This window comes from Sprattus sprattus, assembly GCF_963457725.1.
Source record: "Sprattus sprattus genome assembly, chromosome: 9".
NCBI classification, from domain to species: domain Eukaryota; kingdom Metazoa; phylum Chordata; class Actinopteri; order Clupeiformes; family Clupeidae; genus Sprattus; species Sprattus sprattus.
This window is the reverse complement of record NC_137928.1, coordinates 2,881,113-2,901,031: the sequence shown is the minus strand read 5'-3', so window position 1 is coordinate 2,901,031 and position 19,919 is coordinate 2,881,113. Positions and strand designations below refer to the sequence as shown.

The window sequence follows — 19,919 nt, the reverse complement described above, 5'->3', positions numbered from 1 at the left end:
TGTTTAGAATCAAGAGCATCTAGGCGTATGTGTGTGTATATATATACTGTATACACACAAATATATGTGAGTGTGTGTTTGTGTGTTTGTGTGTGTATCCCTGAGCTTGTGGGGGGATACAGGAATGATGATTTATATTCAGATGTATCATGGTGTTTCTTCCAGGCTGTATAACTGTAACCTGACAGAGAAGAGCTGTTCCTATCTGGCCTCTGCCCTGACCTCACACTCCTCAAGTCTCACACAGCTGCACCTGAGTAACAATGAGCTGCTGGAAGACTTAGGAGTGAAACTTCTATGTTCTGCTCTTTCTCATCAAAACTGCAAACTGGAGGAACTACAGTAAGCATCATTTTATGTGGTATGTGTGTGTGTCTGTGTGAGTAAGAGAAATACAAATTATATAAAGGTATTTTTAGTTTAATAAATGAATGAATTGTATGTATTTTGTTGTATTTTGGAGACAGAACTTCAGAAACACCTAGGCTATATACGGTGTATAATATATTTGTGTGTGTGTGTGAGAGAGATAGAGTTTGTTTGTGTCCCTACCTGTGTGTATGTGTATCTGTGAGTGTGCGTGTTTGTGTTTATCAGTGTGTATGTGTATCCCTGAGTGTGTTTGTGTTTGTGAGTTTGTTCCCCTGCGTATGTGTTGGTGTCCCTGTGTGTTTGTTTGTGTGTATCTGAGTGTGTGTGCTGGTATCCCTATGTGCGTGTGTATACATGTACCTGTGTGTGTGTGTGTGTGTGTGTGTGTGTGTGTGTGTGTGTGTGTGTGTGTGTGTGTGTGTGTGTGTGTGTGTGTGTGTGTGTGTGTCTGTCTGTGTCTGTCTGGTATCCCTGTGTGTGAGTGTGGATAGAGGATAGATCATATATATTCAGATGTATCATGATGTTTCTCCCAGGCTGGATAATTGTAAACTGACAGAGAAGAGCTGTTCCTATCTGGCCTCTGCCCTGACCTCACACTCCTCAAGTCTCACACAGCTTCACCTGGGGGTCAATTATCTGCTGGGAGACTCAGGAGTGGAACTTTTATGTTCTGCTCTTTCTCATCAAAACTGCAAACTGGAGGAACTACAGTAAGTATAATTTCATGTAGTGTGTGAGTGTTTGTATTCCTGAGTGTGTGTGGGGGGAAAGAGGATTGATGATTAATATTCAGGTATCATGATGTTTCTCCCAGGCTGAATTATTGTAACCTGTCAGCGAAGAGCTGTTCCTATCTGGCCTCTGCTCTGACCTCAAATTCTTCAAGACTCAAACAGCTGGACCTGAGTGGAAATTACCTGAGTGCATCAGATGTTGAGCGGCTCTCTGCTCTAGTGAAGGACCCCCACTATAAACTGGAGAAACTAGAGTGAGTAAATATCTAACCATCTCATTCAGGTCTTAATAACATGAGAACCAACATGGATATCTTGAGTTTATTTTCTGTTATTTTCTGTCTGTTTCGTCTGTGGTCCTCTGCTTTTGCTCATCTGTCTTTCATCCTTCTCTCTCGCTCGTTCTTCCCTCTTGCTTTTTCTGTCTTACACCTAACAGCTCAGGCCTGTCTTACATCTCACCTCATCCTTTTGTTATTTGTCATCTTTTACTCATTATGTTGGTTTGTTTGTGACCTCGCTCATTGAGCTCCACTGGCTTCCTGTAGCTGCTCACATTTAGTTCAAGTCACTTATGCTTGCTTACAGAGTGATTGCTGGTTATGCTCCCACCTACTTAAATGCTCTTGTAAGGGCAAATGCTCCTAGCACTACCAGAGCAGGGGTGTCCCTCTACACCTTTTTGAAGCTCTTGAAGACACATATCTTCAGAGAGCACCTCCCTTCCTAACGTGCACTTCTAGTACTACTAGTACTTAACTTGCACTATTTCTTATGTTAAATAGTATTTATTGTTACACTAGGCCTTATTGCTCGTACCTTGATTGTTGTCTCCCTTGTACGTCGCTTTGGATAAAAGCGTCTGCTGAATGTTAATGTGAATGTAACCTTTGGCCCTCCTCTCTCTCTGTCACACGATTTCCCCCACCTCTTTTTTTCATGCCTATGTTTCTTTCTTTCTTTCTATCTTTTGTTCATTCTGTCTGTTTAACTGATCATTAGATTTTTCTGAAATGACTCCAGTCATTAACTCACATCATAGTAGCTCCAGTAAGAGACATAATACTACCACATCTTACTGTGTCTCAGCCTCCCATGCCCAAGGTCACAGGCTCAAGCCCAGTAAGGGACTGGTTAACAGTAAGGTTTAACTGTGGACCAAATCCAGCTCACCTTGAATTGAATGTGCAGCCATCTCTATTGGTTGAGCCCTTATTGTTTCTGCTGCAGTGTGTCTAATGTGTGAATGCGTTTATCATGGCTGCTGTTACTGATGTCAGAATACAGCAGTCTGGGTCACTGGGAGACCGTTGTCATGGAGACTGGTGGATTGTTGTGTCTTTTTCCTTGTCATACAGATGGGAAGGCTACTTTACACAACAGAAGTGAGCTGGATTTGGTCTGTTGTCCAGAAGAGACTGATTTATTATTGTATTATCTACTTTATCCTGCAGATGGGACTATTGAGCAGCAATGTGTAGAGCCAAGTCCCTGCGCTGGATGGGGTCGAGGGTCCAGAAGCTCATGTAGACAGGGTGGGATCCACCACACACACATGAGCGTCTCTCCAGCAGAATTACTGGGGAGGAACATGAACATGTTCCCAGCTTCCAGCAGCACACAGCAAACAGCCTCTTCCTGAGGGGAGCACAACAGTGAGATGACTGGAGAGTGGAGGCGTGTCCTGATCAGCCAGAGATGATTGACAGCATTCAGCATGGACAGAGCAGGACCAGTCTCTATCAATCATGTGCACACATGGAGATATGGACTGGTGGGGAAACTGTAGGATTATCCATATCTGTTGTATAAATAGGCTACCTGGGATTTGTTATTGTTTTGTGATATATGTAGCCATGTGGAGACAGACTATTATTGAGATTGTATGAATATCTGTCAAAACCTGTGAGCTGTCAGTGTGTAGTTAATGTACACTGTCTCTTTAAGAGTTTTTGTTCATCAATGATGTCATCAACACCATATCTATAGTTCAGGAATGTTTTAGTGGATGGAATACTGAATACTGAAGTTCATATACATATGTCATATTTCTTGTAGTTTCACCCTACTTTCAAATAAATAAATAAGCTTTTAAATGAAAAAGCAAATGTTCTAGGCTCCCTTTGTAGATACCCTCTGATGACATCACTGACCCCTGGGACAACTTCAGATTCCAGTCACCACGTGACACGACTGTGGTGACATATGACTGACATGTCTGTGTCATAAACCTGTCATAGTAGATGCCATATTGTGCCATAACTAAAATGTTTAAATCCTATCAGACTGTAAAAGGTATTTATTGCATCTCACTCTGCTTTATGCATACTTTTGTGTGAAACTGCTGTAGTTGGCCTTCAGTTAGTCTAAAGCTTCCATACTGTTTCTGTTTAGTTGTTTCCTCATTTAAACTTCACTTAAGGCAAAGTAAGCCATTCTGGCTAGTTAGACGTACAGGCAGGACTTGCTGGATAATTTCTGTCACTTGGTCCACACACTTTGGATGGATCTAATTGGCTGCTTCTGGTTGGGTGGTGATCCAGAGGAGCGCAGAGGAAAGCAGACACTGAGACTGACTCTATCACATCATCTCAGATTGGAGTGGAAATCTCAAGGACACTCATCCAGATCGTGAAAGACTGACTTTGCACATGTGACATGAACTAGTGAAGATTCCTGGGCCTTTCATTTCTGGGAGAAAAATCCGAATAAGATCCACCAGACTGATGCTTTTCTCCTTCATCAGGTTTAGCAAGTGAGTTATTGACACGATGAATTATTGATCCCAAAAATATCCCTCCAACTTTACCCTCTGCCCGCTGTGGCCATAACTCAGCTTTACCCTCTGCCCACTGTGGACATAACTCAACTTTACCCTCTGCCCACTGTGGCCATAACTCAACTTTACCCTCTGCCCACTGTGGCCATAACTCAACTTTACCCTCTACCCACTGTGGCCATACCTCAACTTTACCCTCTGCCCACTGTGGCCATAACTCAGCTTTACCCTCTGCCCACTGTGGCCATAACTCAACTTTACCCTCTGCCCACTGTGGCCATAACTCAGCTTTACCCTCTGCCCACTGTGGCCATAACTCAGCTTTACCCTCTGCCCACTGTGGCCATAACTCAGCTTTACCCTCTGCCCACTGTGGCCATAACTCAACTTTACCCTCTACCCACTGTGGCCATAACTCAGCTTTACCCTCTGCCCACTGTGGCCATAACTCAACTTTACCCTCTACCCACTGTGGCCATAACTCAGCTTTACCCTCTGCCCTCTGTGGCCATAACTCAACTTTACCCTCTGCCCACTGTGGCCATAACTCAACTTTACCCTCTGCCCACTGTGGCCATAACTCAACTTTACCCTCTGCCCACTGTGGCCATAACTCAGCTTTACCCTCTGCCCTCTGTGGCCATAACTCAACTTTACCCTCTACCCACTGTGGCCATAACTCAACTTTACCCTCTGCCCACTGTGGCCATAACTCAACTTTACCCTCTACCCACTGTGGCCATACCTCAGCTTTACCCTCTACCCACTGTGGCCATAACTCAACTTTACCCTCTGCCCACTGTGGCCATAACTCAACTTTACCCTCTGCCCACTGTGGCCATAACTCAACTTTACCCTCTGCCCACTGTGGCCATAACTCAGCTTTACCCTCTGCCCTCTGTGGCCATAACTCAACTTTACCCTCTACCCACTGTGGCCATAACTCAACTTTACCCTCTGCCCACTGTGGCCATAACTCAACTTTACCCTCTACCCACTGTGGCCATAACTCAACTTTACCCTCTACCCACTGTGGCCATACCTCAGCTTTACCCTCTGCTCACTGTGGCCATAACTCAACTTTACCCTCTACCCACTGTGGCCATACCTCAGCTTTACCCTCTGCTCACTGTGGCCTGCCATACCTCAGCTTTGAATAAACAAAATATTGTCAATACAGACAAATCCCCACACACATTTGCTGATCTGACACAGCAGAAATTTAGCAAAAAATATGTGTAAACGTCGGCCAATTGAGAGGCCCGTCTGAGTTGTAAATGATTACTTGTCTGTATTTCTCTCTTGGAGCAACTCACTTGGACTATTCAGCTATTTATATACTGTATGTACGTATTCACAGATGTGTGTCTACACATTCACAGATCTGTGCACGCATTCACAGATTTGTCTAAACCTTTTTAACAGATCTATGCACGCATTCACAGATGTACAAATCACAAAACAAGTGCAAATCTCATTACACATTTTGACATTTTTAATGAACATTTCGAAATCTAAGTGCGCATAGAGATTCTGAAGACAAAATTGCAGATACCTACACAGGCATCACTGCTCCCCGGGCGCTACAAAAGCAGTCCACTAGGGCTCATTTCCATTTCCACACATTGACAAACCTCAGTACACATCTAGAGATTACTTTACACATTTCCAAATCTGATTAAGGATTAATTTACACATGTCCAAGTCTAATTACACACTCAAGGATTAGTTTACACATTTACAAATCTAATTACACACACAAGGATTATTTTACACATTTAAAAATCTAACACTAGTATTCTGACTGATAATGAGTAGCTAAGATGACATAATGTATCCTTACAATGACTGTTGCTGAGTAACTATGGATCTGTGAGATAGGGTGTACACAGCAACATGTACACACCTTGTGGTTTTAAATACATGAAAGAACAAAAACAAATACTTATAGGTATGGATATTTATGTAGGTGAATAGAGACTAATTGATAGTCATACTTTCCCTATCACAGTCCATATGGGGACATCTAGTACAATAGAGACCAATACCAAATGCTAAAAGGTACAGGTATGTATAATATTCATACAATTTCTTCTACATATGGTTACATACATATGGTTAAATAGGTGCAGGTGTAACAGATGATACACAGGGTTTATTGGTATACGGGTATGTACATGCATTTTTTATCTCAGACCACATCACCACATGTGGATTCTCCATTCACCTCACTGTTGTGCTCCCCTCAAGAAGAAGCTGTTTGCTGTGTGCTGCTGAAAGATGAGAACGTGTTCATGTTCGTCCCCAGACATTCTGCAGGAGAGATGCTGATGTGAGTCTTCATGAGCTTCTTGACCACAGACCCCATCCAGCTCAGGGCCTTGGCTCTACACTGCTGCTCACAAACGCCATCTGCAAGATAAAGGAATGAATATGATAATCAGTCAGTCTCTTCTGGACCACAGACCCCATCCAGCTCAAGTCTGTCGTGTAAAGTAGCCTTCCCATCTGCATGACAAGGTTTCCTAGTGACCCACACTGCATGAGAGACAGAGGGTTGCTGTATTCTTACATCAGTAACAGCAGCCATGATAAACACATTCACACATTAGACACACTGCAGCAGAAACAGTAAGGGTGGAGCTACAAAGTCCAAATCCACTGGTCCAATCAGAAGAAAAGAGTGGCGTCTTGCTCGACCATTAGAGATTGTAGCACATTCCCTTCATGGTGTTTTTTTTTTTAACCTTTTTCACAGTTATACCTTTCTGTTAAACAGTCCCTTACTGGGCTTAAACCTGTGACCTTGGGCATGGGAGCCTGAGACACACTAAGATGAGACTCTTACTGGAGTTACTGTGATGTAAGTTAATGACTGGATTAATTTCAGAAAAATCTAATGGACACACAGATAACAGACAGAATGAACAAAAGAAAAAAGAAAGGAAGAAATATTAACCAGAGACTGACCAAGTCAACCGGTTTATGAACACACTGATCAGGGAAGACCCATCCACTCATGCATTTTCTTTTAGATGCTCCATGGAGTGAAACGATCAGTTTAGTTTTTGGACCACAATGCATGGGGTTTGGAGAGGGGTTTGCTGGCTAAGGTAGTGTTGTGGACATTGTTCAATTGTGGCTAGCTAGCTAGTAGGCTAACCACTTACAGGAATAATGTTAGCTTTGGTGATTTGAAGAAATATTGTTTGTGTTGTTAAATATTACGTTGGTCAAAGGGTAAATTTCAGTTTGAAAGAAAAATTCGTTTAAATTACATTTTCAAGTTAAACCAGTTTGCTAAATGTGGATTTTGTTATTTGTTTGCTTTTGAAAATAATCACTCGGTTTGTTTTTTATTCATATTTATACTGCAACGGCTACTACTTTGGTTGACTTACAGGGACCCAGATTGGATTATTAAAGTAGAATGACTCTATAGCTTTTCTTCCTTAACTCATTAGCTAGAAAGGGTTGGGGTAACGCTACATGTACAAAGTCTGAAAGTAGGATTTTGTAAGGGTATGTTTCAATTTGCTTCAAATAAAACATTTTTTTTAACTACTTTCCTTTTACACTCAAGAACAAGAGGTGGGGTAAAGGAATGAAAGTGACGGAGAGAGATGTGGGCCAAAGGTCACAAACCAACAGACATGATGAGTAAAAGATGACAAATAACCAAAGGATGAGATGAGATGTAAGACCGCCCTGAGCTGTAAGGTGTAAGACAACAGAAAGGGGGAAGAATGAGGGAGAGAGAACCCCGCAAACAGGGAACGTCCCCAGGACGTTAACAGGACATTCGCAAGGTCCCCAATCGTCCCCAATTGGTCCCCGCCACAACGTTCGCTAGAGGACGTTACCAGAACGTTTTTGACGTTCGTAGCAAGTCTACGTTTGGTCCTTCTGTGACGTTCGCATGAGTCTTAAATCGGACTTTTAGGGAACCTTATAAATTGGTCTGTCAGCACACCTCCCCAGGACGTCATTTAAAAACGTCCCCATAACCTTTACCTGCAGGTCCTCTGCGTAACGTTCGCATGAGCCTTAAAACGGACTATTAAGGAACGTTATAATTTGGTCACTCAGCACACGTCCCCAGGACGTCATTTAAAAACGTCCCCATAACCTTTACCTGCAGGTCCTCTGCGTGACGTTCGCATGAGCCTTAAAACGGACTATTAAGGAACGTTATAATTTGGTCACTCAGCACACGTCCCCAGGACGTCATTTAAAAACGTCCCGTAACCTTTACCTGCAGGTCCTCTGCGTGACGTTCGCATGAGCCTTAAAACGGACTATTAAGGAACGTTATAATTTGGTCACTCAGCACACGTCCCCAGGACGTCATTTAAAAACGTCCCGTAACCTTTACCTGCAGGTCCTCTGCGTGACGTTCGCATGAGCCTTAAAACGGACTATTAAGGAACGTTATAATTTGGTAACTCAGCACACATCCCCAGGACGTCATTTAAAAACGTCCCGTAACCTTTACCTGCAGGTCCTCTGCGTGACGTTCGCATGAGCCTTAAAACGGACTATTGAGGAACGTTATAATTTGGTAACTCAGCACACATCCCCAGGACGTCATTTAAAAACGTCCCGTAACCTTTACCTGCAGGTCCTCTGCGTGACGTTCGCATGAGCCTTAAAACGGACTATTAAGGAACGTTATAATTTGGTAACTCAGCACACATCCCCAGGACGTCATTTAAAAACGTCCCGTAACCTTTACCTGCAGGTCCTCTGCGTGACGTTCGCATGAGCCTTAAAACGGACTATTAAGGAACGTTATAATTTGGTCACTCAGCACACGTCCCCAGGACGTCATTTAAAAACGTCCCGTAACCTTTACCTGCAGGTCCTCTGCGTGACGTTCGCATGAGCCTTAAAACGGACTATTAAGGAACGTTATAATTTCGTAACTCAGCACACATCCCCAGGACGTCATTTAAAAACGTCCCGTAACCTTTACCTGCAGGTCCTCTGCGTGACGTTCGCATGAGCCTTAAAACGGACTTTTAGGGACCGTTCTTATTTGGTCCTCTGATGGTCCTCTCTGAACCAGAAGTTCCGCTAGAGAAAAATTATTTTCATTTGCCCGACATTTTAATGATAAGCCGGCCAAATATCTAGCCTATTTCTGCTTCTAAATTAGCCCATTGAAGAAAACTGACGGCCTGCATAGCTTAAATAATAACATAATCAGGTAGTTTAGAATGCAACATGTTTATTTTCCTAAGTTTACAATGGGAAACAAAAACATTTATGTCTGATGCGCGTCAATAAGTGGCCTTTAAGCGCAACCTGCTGTGGCGTTAAAATGAGCGCCGCAACATGGTCATTGCTCTGTTCAATGAGAGCAGAGATTCTTAAATTATTCGACCCTCTTGTGAATCCTTTGCACATTTTACTGTGACTATCAATTACCTCGCACCTGAGCCAAGAGAACTTGTCACTCCATAACGACATAAACGCCCGACATTTCAGCTTTTTCTTTGGTGATGCTGTTCGAACATCTAGGGCTTCAGGTATTCAGTGTTTGGAAAGTTCACTTTCTACATGAACTTGCTCAGTTCATTGTTGATAATTCATAATTTTGAACCACGTTCACAGCTCCAATTTTCAATATGAGGCGAGTGCTATAATTTTTCAAAATCTCTGTCTGCAATACCGCTCTCGGCTCTTCCGCGCGCTCACGCACGGTAATAAAAGGAAACGCGCAACACTGCAGGTATTATAGATTCATCCTCGTCAGAGGGTTTACCCTCATCAGATGTTTTTGGCCTCTGAAAAAAAGCTTTTAAGGCTAGTCTGCTTGGCCATGTTGGATCCTTCTCACTCAGTTCGCTCCTCGTTTGAAACCGAGGGTTTGCGCTTTAAAATGCAGCATATGCGTGTTGTTAAATAACTTTCTAACGGCAGATTAGCCTGTTCCTTTTAAACATAATAAGGGCAGTGCACGTTTGCTTTATAGGCCTTACGTAATATTAGGATTGTTGTCAAAATTGTGTTTGCGAGATGGGATTTTTAAAGAAATTCCAATCAGACAATTTGACCGGTGAGCTCTTCGTTCTGTTGCACCATCTTTGAAGGCCTGTGGAAAGCTCAATATGTTAAAGCTAGACACTTGGTCACCTTCCTATGTATGCATTGTATTGGAATCATGCAGACATTACATTTATAGCACAGATCAGTACAGAAGCATTCATATTTATTTTATTTCATCATTCTTAGTTTGGCTAGTTATTCTGCCTCCCTGCCCGCACGTCCGTGATGTGCCATGGATGTTAATTAAAAAAGGAATCATTACGGAAAACCCTCAATGCGTAGTGACTGAGATTGCTAAAATATGCTTTTCCTCAAACCCTCGGAAAAAAAGACTAAGTTTGTTGGCTGTCTCACACTGTGATAAACCTGTTAAAGTGGCACTATAGTAATCAGACAGTGTTAGGACAGTAGGTAGCGATCTCGTTTAGTAATAGGAAGGTTTACGGTTCAATTCCCATGCCCGCAATCAAGTTTGTAATCGTGTGTGTCTGTGTCTATGCATATCATATGAAATGTGTAATATAAATGAACTAGAACTTGTGTGTGTGTGCGCACTGTAAGCAAAATGACGGCTCCGCGATCTATTATTATTTTATTTTCTTCATTTAGCTCAGCAAAAACGGTCGTGCCTGCTACGTCCGCGGTGCATCCTTGAATAACGTACCCAGGACGTCTAAAATAGGTTTTGTAGATGTCACCACAATGCCCTCAGGACGTTCTTGCAACTTCCTGCAGAACGTCCCCAGGACCTATAGAAACACGTTCCCCAGACGTAACCACAATGCCCTCGGGAGGTGCTTGCAACGTCCTGCATAACGTCCCCAGGACCTATAGAAAACGTTTCCCAGTTGTCACCGCAACGTCCTCGGGACGGTCTTGGAACGTCGTGCAAAACGTCCTAAAGTTGTCACGGGAACCATACACATTTACGTTTTTAGAACGTTCAGAGAGACCATTACGGGACGTCTAGGGGACGTAATTTTGCTTACAGGGAAGGATAAAAGACAGATGAGCAAAAGCAGAGGACCACAGAGGAAACAGACAGAAGAGAAAGAATCTGGTGAACAGTAGATAAAAGACAGGGTCTCATGTTATCAGAATCAGAATCAGAATCATGTTTATTGGCCAAGTACATTTTCATATACAAGGAATTTGTTGTGGTGTTTAGTTGCTCTCAATGTACTTTAACTGAAAATGTGCAATATATCACAACAGTTTAGGATCAAATAAATAAATATAATGTAATATAAATATAATAATAAATATAATACATTTTCAAGTGTTCATTAAGGTGACGACAAGGGGAAAAAAACTGTTCCTGTGTCTGGTGGTTTTGGTGTGCAGGGATCTGTAGCGCCTGCCAGAGGGGAGGAGCTGAAACAGATTATGTCCAGGGTGTGAGGGGTCTGCAATAATTTTCCCTGCCCGTTTCCTGGCTCTGGTGGTGTACAGGTCCTGGATGGTGGGCAGGTCGGCACCGATGATGATTTCTGCTGATCTGACTGTCCGTTGTAGTCTGTTCCTGTCCAGTTTAGTGGCCGATCCAAACCAGACAGTGATAGATGAGCAGAGAACAGACTCAATGACTGCAGTGTAAAACTGGATCAGCAGCTCCTGAGGCAGGTTGTACTTCCTGAGCTGGCGCAGGAAGAACATCCGCTGCTGGGCCTTTTTGGTGACCGATCTAATGTTTGGCTCCCACTTCAGGTTCTGGGAGATTGTGGAACCCAGAAACCTGAAGGATTCCACGGCAGACACAGTGCAGTTCAGTATGGTGAGGGGGGGCAGTGATGGGGGGTTCCTCCTGAAGTCCACTATCATTTCAACAGTTTTGAGCGAGTTCAACTCCAGGTTGTAGCGACTGCACCACAGGGCGAGCTGTTCAACTTCCCTCCGGTATGCAGACTCATCTCCATCTTGGATGAGGCCGATGATTGTAGTGTCGTCTGCAAATTTCAGGAGCTGAACAGACGGGTCTCCTGAGGTGCAGTCATTTGTGTACAGGGAAAAGAGCAGCGGGGAGAGCACGCAACCCTGGGGAGCACCAGTGCTGACTGTCCTGGTACTGGATGTTATTTCTCCCAGCCTTACCTGCTGCTTCCTGTCTGTCAGGAAGTTCGTTATCCACTGACAGGTGGAGGCGGGCACAGTGAGCTGGGTGAGTTTGGTGAGGAGGGCTTCCGGCATGATGGTGTTGAAAGCCGAGCTGAAGTCCACAAACAGCATCCTAGCATACGTCCCTGGGGAGTCGAGGTGTTGTAGGATGTAGTGCAGTCCCATGTTTACTGCATCTTCAACTGACCTATTAGCCCGGTAGGCGAACTGGAGAGGGTCCAGCAGGGGGCCTGTGATGACCTTCAGGTGGGACAACACCAGTCTCTCAAAGGACTTCATGACCACAGACGTCAGAGCGACCGGCCTGTAGTCATTCAGGCCAGTGATGGAGGGTTTCTTGGGAACCGGAATGATGGTGGAGCGTTTGAAGCAGGACGGGACTTCAAAAAAGACATGAGTGAGATGGTAAGATATTTACTCACATGAGTCTCTCCAGTTTATAGTGGGGATCTTTCACTAGAGCTGAAAGCGGCTCAACATCTGATGCACTCAGGATATTGAACCTCAGGTCCAGCTGTGTGAGACTTGAGGAGTTTGAGGTCAGAGCAGAGGCCATATAGGAACAGCTCTTCTCTGTCAGGCTACAATACTGCAGCCTGGGAGAAACATCATGATACATCTGAATATTACTCATCAATCTTCTAGCCCCACGCACGCACGCACACACACACACACACACACACACACACACAGATATGCACTCTGAGATTCTTGTGAATGAAAAGTGTGTTAAAAATAAAATTAATTATTATTATTATTATTATTATTATTATTATTTTATAATTATCAGATTTTATTTGCACATACGACACACTGCAACACACATGCATTTATGGAGGCATCACACGTTTTTCCCATACTGGACCATCCTTCCTCCAGGTCCCCCCAGGAGCAGTGGGCAGCTTGTTAGCGCCCGGGGACCAAGTGAAGTGAACCGTCCATCTTGGTCAGGGATGGACAGGAAAGTGTTCTGTTCTTTTGCATGTTTTTCTGTTTGGGTTCTTAGTGGAGGAAACCCATTGTGAACATGGGGAGAACATGCAAACTCAACACAGAAAGGCCTGGGAGATAGCCACCTGAGCACTGAAGGTCTGGGGAGGATCTGCCCCGGCAGTGCAAGCACCTAATCCAACGTGCCACACACTTACACACAAATATATACAGCCTACATGTCACTGAAGCTCTGTCTCATAACCACCAAAGGAAAAAACACCAACATACATACAAGAAAAACAGACTTAAAATACACGCACACACACACACACACACACACACACACACACTCAGGGATACACACACACACATACTACATGACCACAAACATACACACACACACACTCAGGAATACCCACACACACAAGCACACACACTCAGGAACACAAACTCACATACACACACACTCGGTGATAATAACCACCGTACTGTAAATTATCCCACCATTATTCGGTACTTGTCGATAGAAGACATTCCTCCAAAATGTCTATTTTTAATGATTTTGTTGCCATTTCGTGAAGAAAAATAGTTATTCACGCAAATATAGCTTGAAAGTTTTAGGTGTTGCGTAGCAACCCATTACTTGCTGACTTGCAGATTTTAAATTACTGGACTACTTGTGGAATGATCTGAAAGATGTGAATTAGAAGTACAAAACCCAGCGGTTAACGTTTGGGTGGCCCATTCAAATCAATAGAACTTTTCTCAACATTCTGAGGAGCTGTGTAATACAATTTGACATGAAATCAATTTACGGGCCGGATCAGGCCTGCTGGCCAGTAGTTTGAAACCCTTGCACTACAGAAAATGATACTTACTGTAGTTCCTCCAATTTGCAGTTTTGATGACAAAGAGCAGTACATAACAATTCCACTCCTGAGTCTCCCAGCAGCTTATTGTAGCCCAGGTCCAGCTGTGTGAGACTTGAGGAGTGTGAGGTCAGGGCAGAGGCCAGATAGGAACAGCTCTTCTCTTTCAGGGTACAGCCAACCAGCCTGTGAGAAACATAAGCATGTCTCTGAATATTAATCACCAATCCTCTATCACCCCACACACTCAGGGATGCAAACATACATACACACACACACACACACACACACACAAACAGCCTAGATGCTCCTGAAGCTCTGTCTTAAATAACCATCAAAGAAAAAACACCAACTTACATCCAATAACTGAACTAAAAATACCTTCATATAATTAGAATTTAACACACTCACACTAACTAAACACATACACAAACGCACGCGCACATGCACATACACACACGCACTACATGAAATTATGCTTACTTTAGTTTCTCCAGTTTGCAGTTTTGATGACAAAGAGCAGAACATAAAAGTTCCACTCCTGAATCTCCCAGAAGATAATTTCCCCTCAGGTCCAGCTGTGTGAGACTTGAGGAGTGTGAGGTCAGGGCAGAGGTCAGATAGGAACAGCTCTTCTCTGTCAGGTTACAGCCCCCTAGCCTGGAAGAAACAACATGATACATCTGAATACTAAACACACATCCTCTTCTCACTCACACACACACACACGCACGCACACACACACACACACACACACACACACACACACACACACACACACACACACACACACACACACACACACACACACACACACACACACACACACACACACACTCTCTCTCTCTCTCTCTCTTACACACACACACACACACTCACACACTGACATTCTGTGTGTGAGATTATGTGTGTGAAATTATGCTTACTGTAAATCCTCCAGCTTGCAGTTTTGATGAGAAAGAGCAGAACATAAAAACTCCACTCCTGAGTCTCCCAGAAGGTTATTGCCCCTCAGGTCCAGCTGTTTAAGACTTGAGGAGTGTGAGGTCAGGGCAGAGGCCAGATAGGAACAGCTCTTCTTTCTCAGGGTGCATTCATTCAGCCTTGGAGAAACAATATCATATATCATGATATACCATGACCAACAGAGGGGTCCAGTGTCCCACAGGGTTCAGAGGTCAGTGGTGGCGTGTTGCTGCCCTATAAGGGTTAGGGTTAGTGTCCTACAGGGTTCAGCGGTCAGTGGTTGTGTGTTGCTGCCCTATAAGGGTTAGGGTTAGTGTCCTACAGGGTTCAGGGGTTAGTGGTGGTGTGTTGCTGCCCTATAAGGGTTAGGGTTAGTGTCCTACAGGGTTCAGGGGTTAGTGGTGGTGTGTTGCTGCCCTATAAGGGTTAGGGTTAGTGTCCTACAGGGTTCAGAGGTCAGTGGTGGTGTGTTGCTGCCCTATAAGGGTTAGGGTTAGTGTCCTACAGGGTTCAGGGGTTAGTGGTGGTGTGTTGCTGCCCTATAAGGGTTAGGGTTAGTGTCCTACAGGGTTCAGGGGTTAGTGGTGGTGTGTTGTATCCCTATTAGGCAACTTAAGGGGAGAGCATAACAGTGCCAGCCAGTTTTAGCATTCACACCATAACTCAAAGAAACAGTTGTTGGACTTTGTAATATAAAATGTGATATACTGTATTTGGCATAAAATCTAGCCTAGCATTAAAGATATTTACAGGAAATGTATAATATGAAAAAATATCTTGCGTACTCAGAATAAGCCTAAAACCTAAGCCTAAAGCGTCTTTGGGTATTAGAAAAGCGCTATAAAAATTTGAATTATTATTATCATCATGAAGTCCAGCCCGAAGCCATTTCTCCTGTCCACTCCCCACCTCTTCTCCCTATCATTTCCTGTCCAACTCTGCACTAATCTATCCATTAAAGGCATAAAAGGCCAAAATAAAATCTTAAAAAAAGTTAAGAAACCCATAGAAAACACTAAACAACTCAGGTGTAATATGCTGTTTAGTGATTCATCTTCAATGCATGTTAGACTGATGTGAGGTATGAAGTGCAGGCTGGAGTGTTTGCTCCACTCTCAGTTTAGGAGAAATTTTCTCTTATCAGGGCAGTTCAATTACCAGGAAAAAAGTCAACTATTTGATGATGTGCTGTCAACTGACAACCAGGGAACTCGGGGAATATGTGTTTTTTTTTTTTTACCATATTGACGATGTGATGTCTACTTAAAAACTTAAAAACTTAAAAACTAAGAAATATCATACACACACACACACACACACACACACACACACACACACACACACACACAAACACACACACACACACACACACACACACACACACACACACACACACACACACACACACACACACACACACACACACACACGCACACACAGACAGAGTGTTTTACTCACCCAACTGATGTGGAAGATGTGACCACTGGCATCAGCTTCTTCAGAACTTCATCAGGACTGATGAGTTCAGTCAGATCTTCCTCTGGTGTCTTTATGTACTTCTGCAGGTCAAACTCATCCAGCTGCTCTGCTGAAATCTTAAGCTTAAATGTCCCACTCTTCCACTTTCCTGGTAAGAGCATGTGTACAGACAGAGTTCCTGAGCTCCTGTCAATGACCTCCACTACAGCATGGTGATTCAGCTCATCCAGACAGTAGAACAGGTTGATATTTCTGTCAGATTTATTCTGATCTCTAATCTTCTGTTTGACACACTGGACCGTTTCCTCTGAGCTCTGTGATTGGCTTCTTGTCTGTGGCAGAAGGTGTCTTAAGAGATTCTGATTGGACTCCAGTGAGAGGCCCAGAAGGAAGCGGAGGAAAAGGTCCAGGTGGCCGTTCTTACTCTGTAAGGCCAGATCCACTGCAGTCTTGTGTAGGTCATGAAGTGTTGCAGCTCTGAACAGAGCAGAGAGCTGAGAGGTTTGCTGTTGGTCAGGCATGTTTCTCTCTCTGTTGCTGAAGCACAGGAACACATATAAAGCTGCAAGAAACTCCTGAATGCTCAGATGCACAAAGCTGAACACCTTCCCCTGGAACAGCCAAGACTCCTCTCTGAAGATCTGAGTATACACTCCTGAGTACACTGATGCTTCTGTTACATCGATGCCACACTCTCTCAGGTCTTCCTCATAGAAGATTAGATTGCCCTTCTCTAGCTGTTGGAAAGCCAGTTTCCCCAGTTTGAAAATCATCTCTTCATCTCTCTCATTTCTCACTGTGTACTTTTCATTTGTTATGCTTGTCTGAATGATCAGGAAGTGTGTGTACATTTGAGTGAGAGTCCTTGGCATTTTTACACTCCCTGATTCATCTGATGTTTTCTCCACAACAGTGCCGGCAATCCAGCAGAAGACTGGAATGTGACACATGATGTAGAGGCTCCTGGATGATTTCAGGTGTGTGACGGTTCTGCTGGCCAGTTTCTCATCACTGATTTTCTTCCTGAAGTACTCCTCTTTCTGTGGGTCGCTGAATCCCCTTATTTCTGTCACCTGGTCCATACACTCAGGAGGGATCTGATTGGCTGCTGCAGGTCGAGTGGTGATCCAGAGGAGAGCAGAGGGAAGCAGATTTCCCTCGATAAGGTTTGTCAGCAGCACGTCCACTGGGGCTGGCTCTGTCACATCACAACACCTTGGGTTGGAGTGGAAATCTAGAGGAAGTCGACACTCATCCAGACCATCAAAGACGAACATGAATCTGTGCTCTGAAGAAGTGAATATCCTTGGATCTGTAATTTCAGGGAAAAAATGCTGAATAAGCTCCACCAGACTGAGTTTTTGCTCCTTCATCAGGTTCAGCTCTCGGAAAGGAAGAGGAAATATGAAGTGAACATCCTGATTAGCTTTTCCTTCAGCCCAGTCAAGAATGAACTTCTGCACAGAGACTGTTTTCCCAATGCCAGCCACTCCTTTTGTCAGCACTGTTCTGATGGGTTTGTCTTGTCCAGATAAAGGTTTAAAGATGTCATTGCAGTTAATTGGTCTGCCTCGTGCTGATCTTCTCCGTGATGCTCTCTCTATCTGTCTGACCTCATGTTCATCATTGACCTCTCCTTCTCCTCCCCCCTCTGTGATGTAGAGCTCTGTGTAGATCTTACTGAGGGGTGTGGGGTTTCCCTGCTTTGTGATTCCCTCAGTCAGACACTGAAACTTCTTCTGAAGATGAGATTTGTGGATCTGCTGTATTTCAACATGTACTGAACAAGGTTGGTCTCTGTGTGTGAAAACAAGAACAAATATTAAATAACGTACTCCATTGTCAGTTTGCACAGCACTATCAGTCAAGCAGGAATGTAGTCTGTATAACTGCCACTCTGTCTGAAGAGTTTCCCCCTAATGTAGTCTACATAACTGCCACTCTGTCTGAAGCGTTTCCCCCTAATGTAGTCTATATAACTATCACTCTGTCTGAAGAGTTTCCCCCTAATGTAGTCTATATAACTGCCACTCTGTCTGAAGAGTTTCCCCCTAATGTAGTCTATATAACTGTCACTCTGTCTGAAGAGTTTTTTATAGACTACCATCAGCCCTGTGTCCCCCTAATGCTCTTCTCTCATGTGATTGCTGATTAATTGACTTGCTTCATATTTCCTCTGCAGTCGTTCTCTCTCACTCTCGCTACATTTCACCTCATGACACAGGAGGGCTGCTGGATTTGTGCTTGTCGCTCCAGATTATTATTATGTCACTTTAATGACTTGTTTTTCCACTGCACAGAAACATGCACACACACCTACACACACACACACCTCAGGAGGTTGGTCTTTTCCAATTTCTGTTAAAATGTATACGAATGTAACATATTCATGTTTGGTCTTGAATTGATCCTTCTGAAGTGGTCAGTAGTCTGATCATGGTTTCATTCTGAAGTACCTGCCATAGCTGTGTAATTGATCTAGTCCCACTGTAACTGCTTAGGAGAACATTATTTTTAGGGGATTGGCTGGTGGCGAATGCATAACAATTGGTCTTCAAGTACAAAACAAAGCACTTTAGAGTGTTTGGGCTCTCTTTCTCTTCTTCTTGTTCTTCATCTTCTGCTGTGTCTGCTGCAGTGTCCTCTCTTCTGTCTTTGTTTGGGCATCTCCTCTTATTGCTGTTTATGTTAATAGACTGATCAATAATAATTGATCATTAATAACCATTTATTTAACTCCCCTTGAGTGGTGACATGATATTAAACAATTGGCTAAGACACTGCTTAGTAATACTGTAGGCCATTTACTAATTTAATGGAGAGTAATTCATTGTATTTTCCGCAATGTCTACCACTCTAAGGCTGAATCCCATTTCACCCCCTACCCCTTCGTCTTTCCCCTTCCCCTCCGTTTTGCGCGTTCACGTGTAGGGGTAGTGCTATCCCAATTCACGTTAAGACAGAGGGGTAGGGGAAGGGGAAGCGCTTTCTACCCCTCCAAACGGAGATTTTCCGAGGGCACACTTCAAACGGAGGGGTAGACTGATTTCCCTCAATGCATTGCAAACCCGTGATCATTAAAGAACAAACATCGCGCGAGTCCATTTAAAAATGTCGGAAACAGCAGGGAAAGCATCACACAAATGAAAGTATTTTCTTTGTAATTCATGATTTTAAAACTTGTTTGATGAAATGTTGCATTGTGTAAATAACAGCTGCAGGCGTCATGTTTGTTTATATCTGGTGAGTGACAGCTGTCGCTCTCCGGTAACGTAACAGCTGACGCTTCGTACTGATGACGTACGTAATTGTTGAAGGGCTATCCCATTTCGAAGGGCTAGCGTTCCCTACCCCTTCGTTATGGCTCCGTTTGAAAAAGCGAGGGCAAAGGGGTAGGGGTAAGGGTAGGGGTAGAGATTAGAAATGGGATTGGGCCTAAGCAGGCACGTGCACAGATAGACCCCAACTGGTGCTCAAGCACCAGCCCTTGTGCCCTGGTTGAGAAAGAGTGCCCTTTTTTTCTGGAGACCAATTCTTTTTTCAATCATCAATATTTCTAGAATACAAATTAGTCTCTCGCCATCAATTTCCCCAAATGTGTTTTGATATCTGAGGGGG

The 19,919-nt window shown here is 43.7% G+C and overlaps 1 protein-coding gene across 1 annotated transcript in view; it reads right to left on the bottom strand.

Moving 5' to 3' along the window:
• Nucleotides 1-2,569: 2,569 nt before the first annotated feature.
• LOC308369975 (uncharacterized protein) overlaps nt 2,570-19,919 on the bottom strand; it is a gene marked incomplete at its 3' end in the record, with an annotated part of 59,071 nt that continues 41,721 nt past the window's right edge. The window contains exons 14-17 of the mRNA XM_080844534.1: nt 16,281-18,098; nt 14,340-14,516; nt 13,866-14,042; nt 2,570-2,747 (exon numbers count right to left, since the gene is read on the bottom strand). Coding sequence (XP_080700660.1) covers nt 2,570-2,747; nt 13,866-14,042; nt 14,340-14,516; nt 16,281-18,098 — 2,350 coding nt within the window. The remainder of the gene's footprint in view (nt 2,748-13,865; nt 14,043-14,339; nt 14,517-16,280; nt 18,099-19,919) is intronic.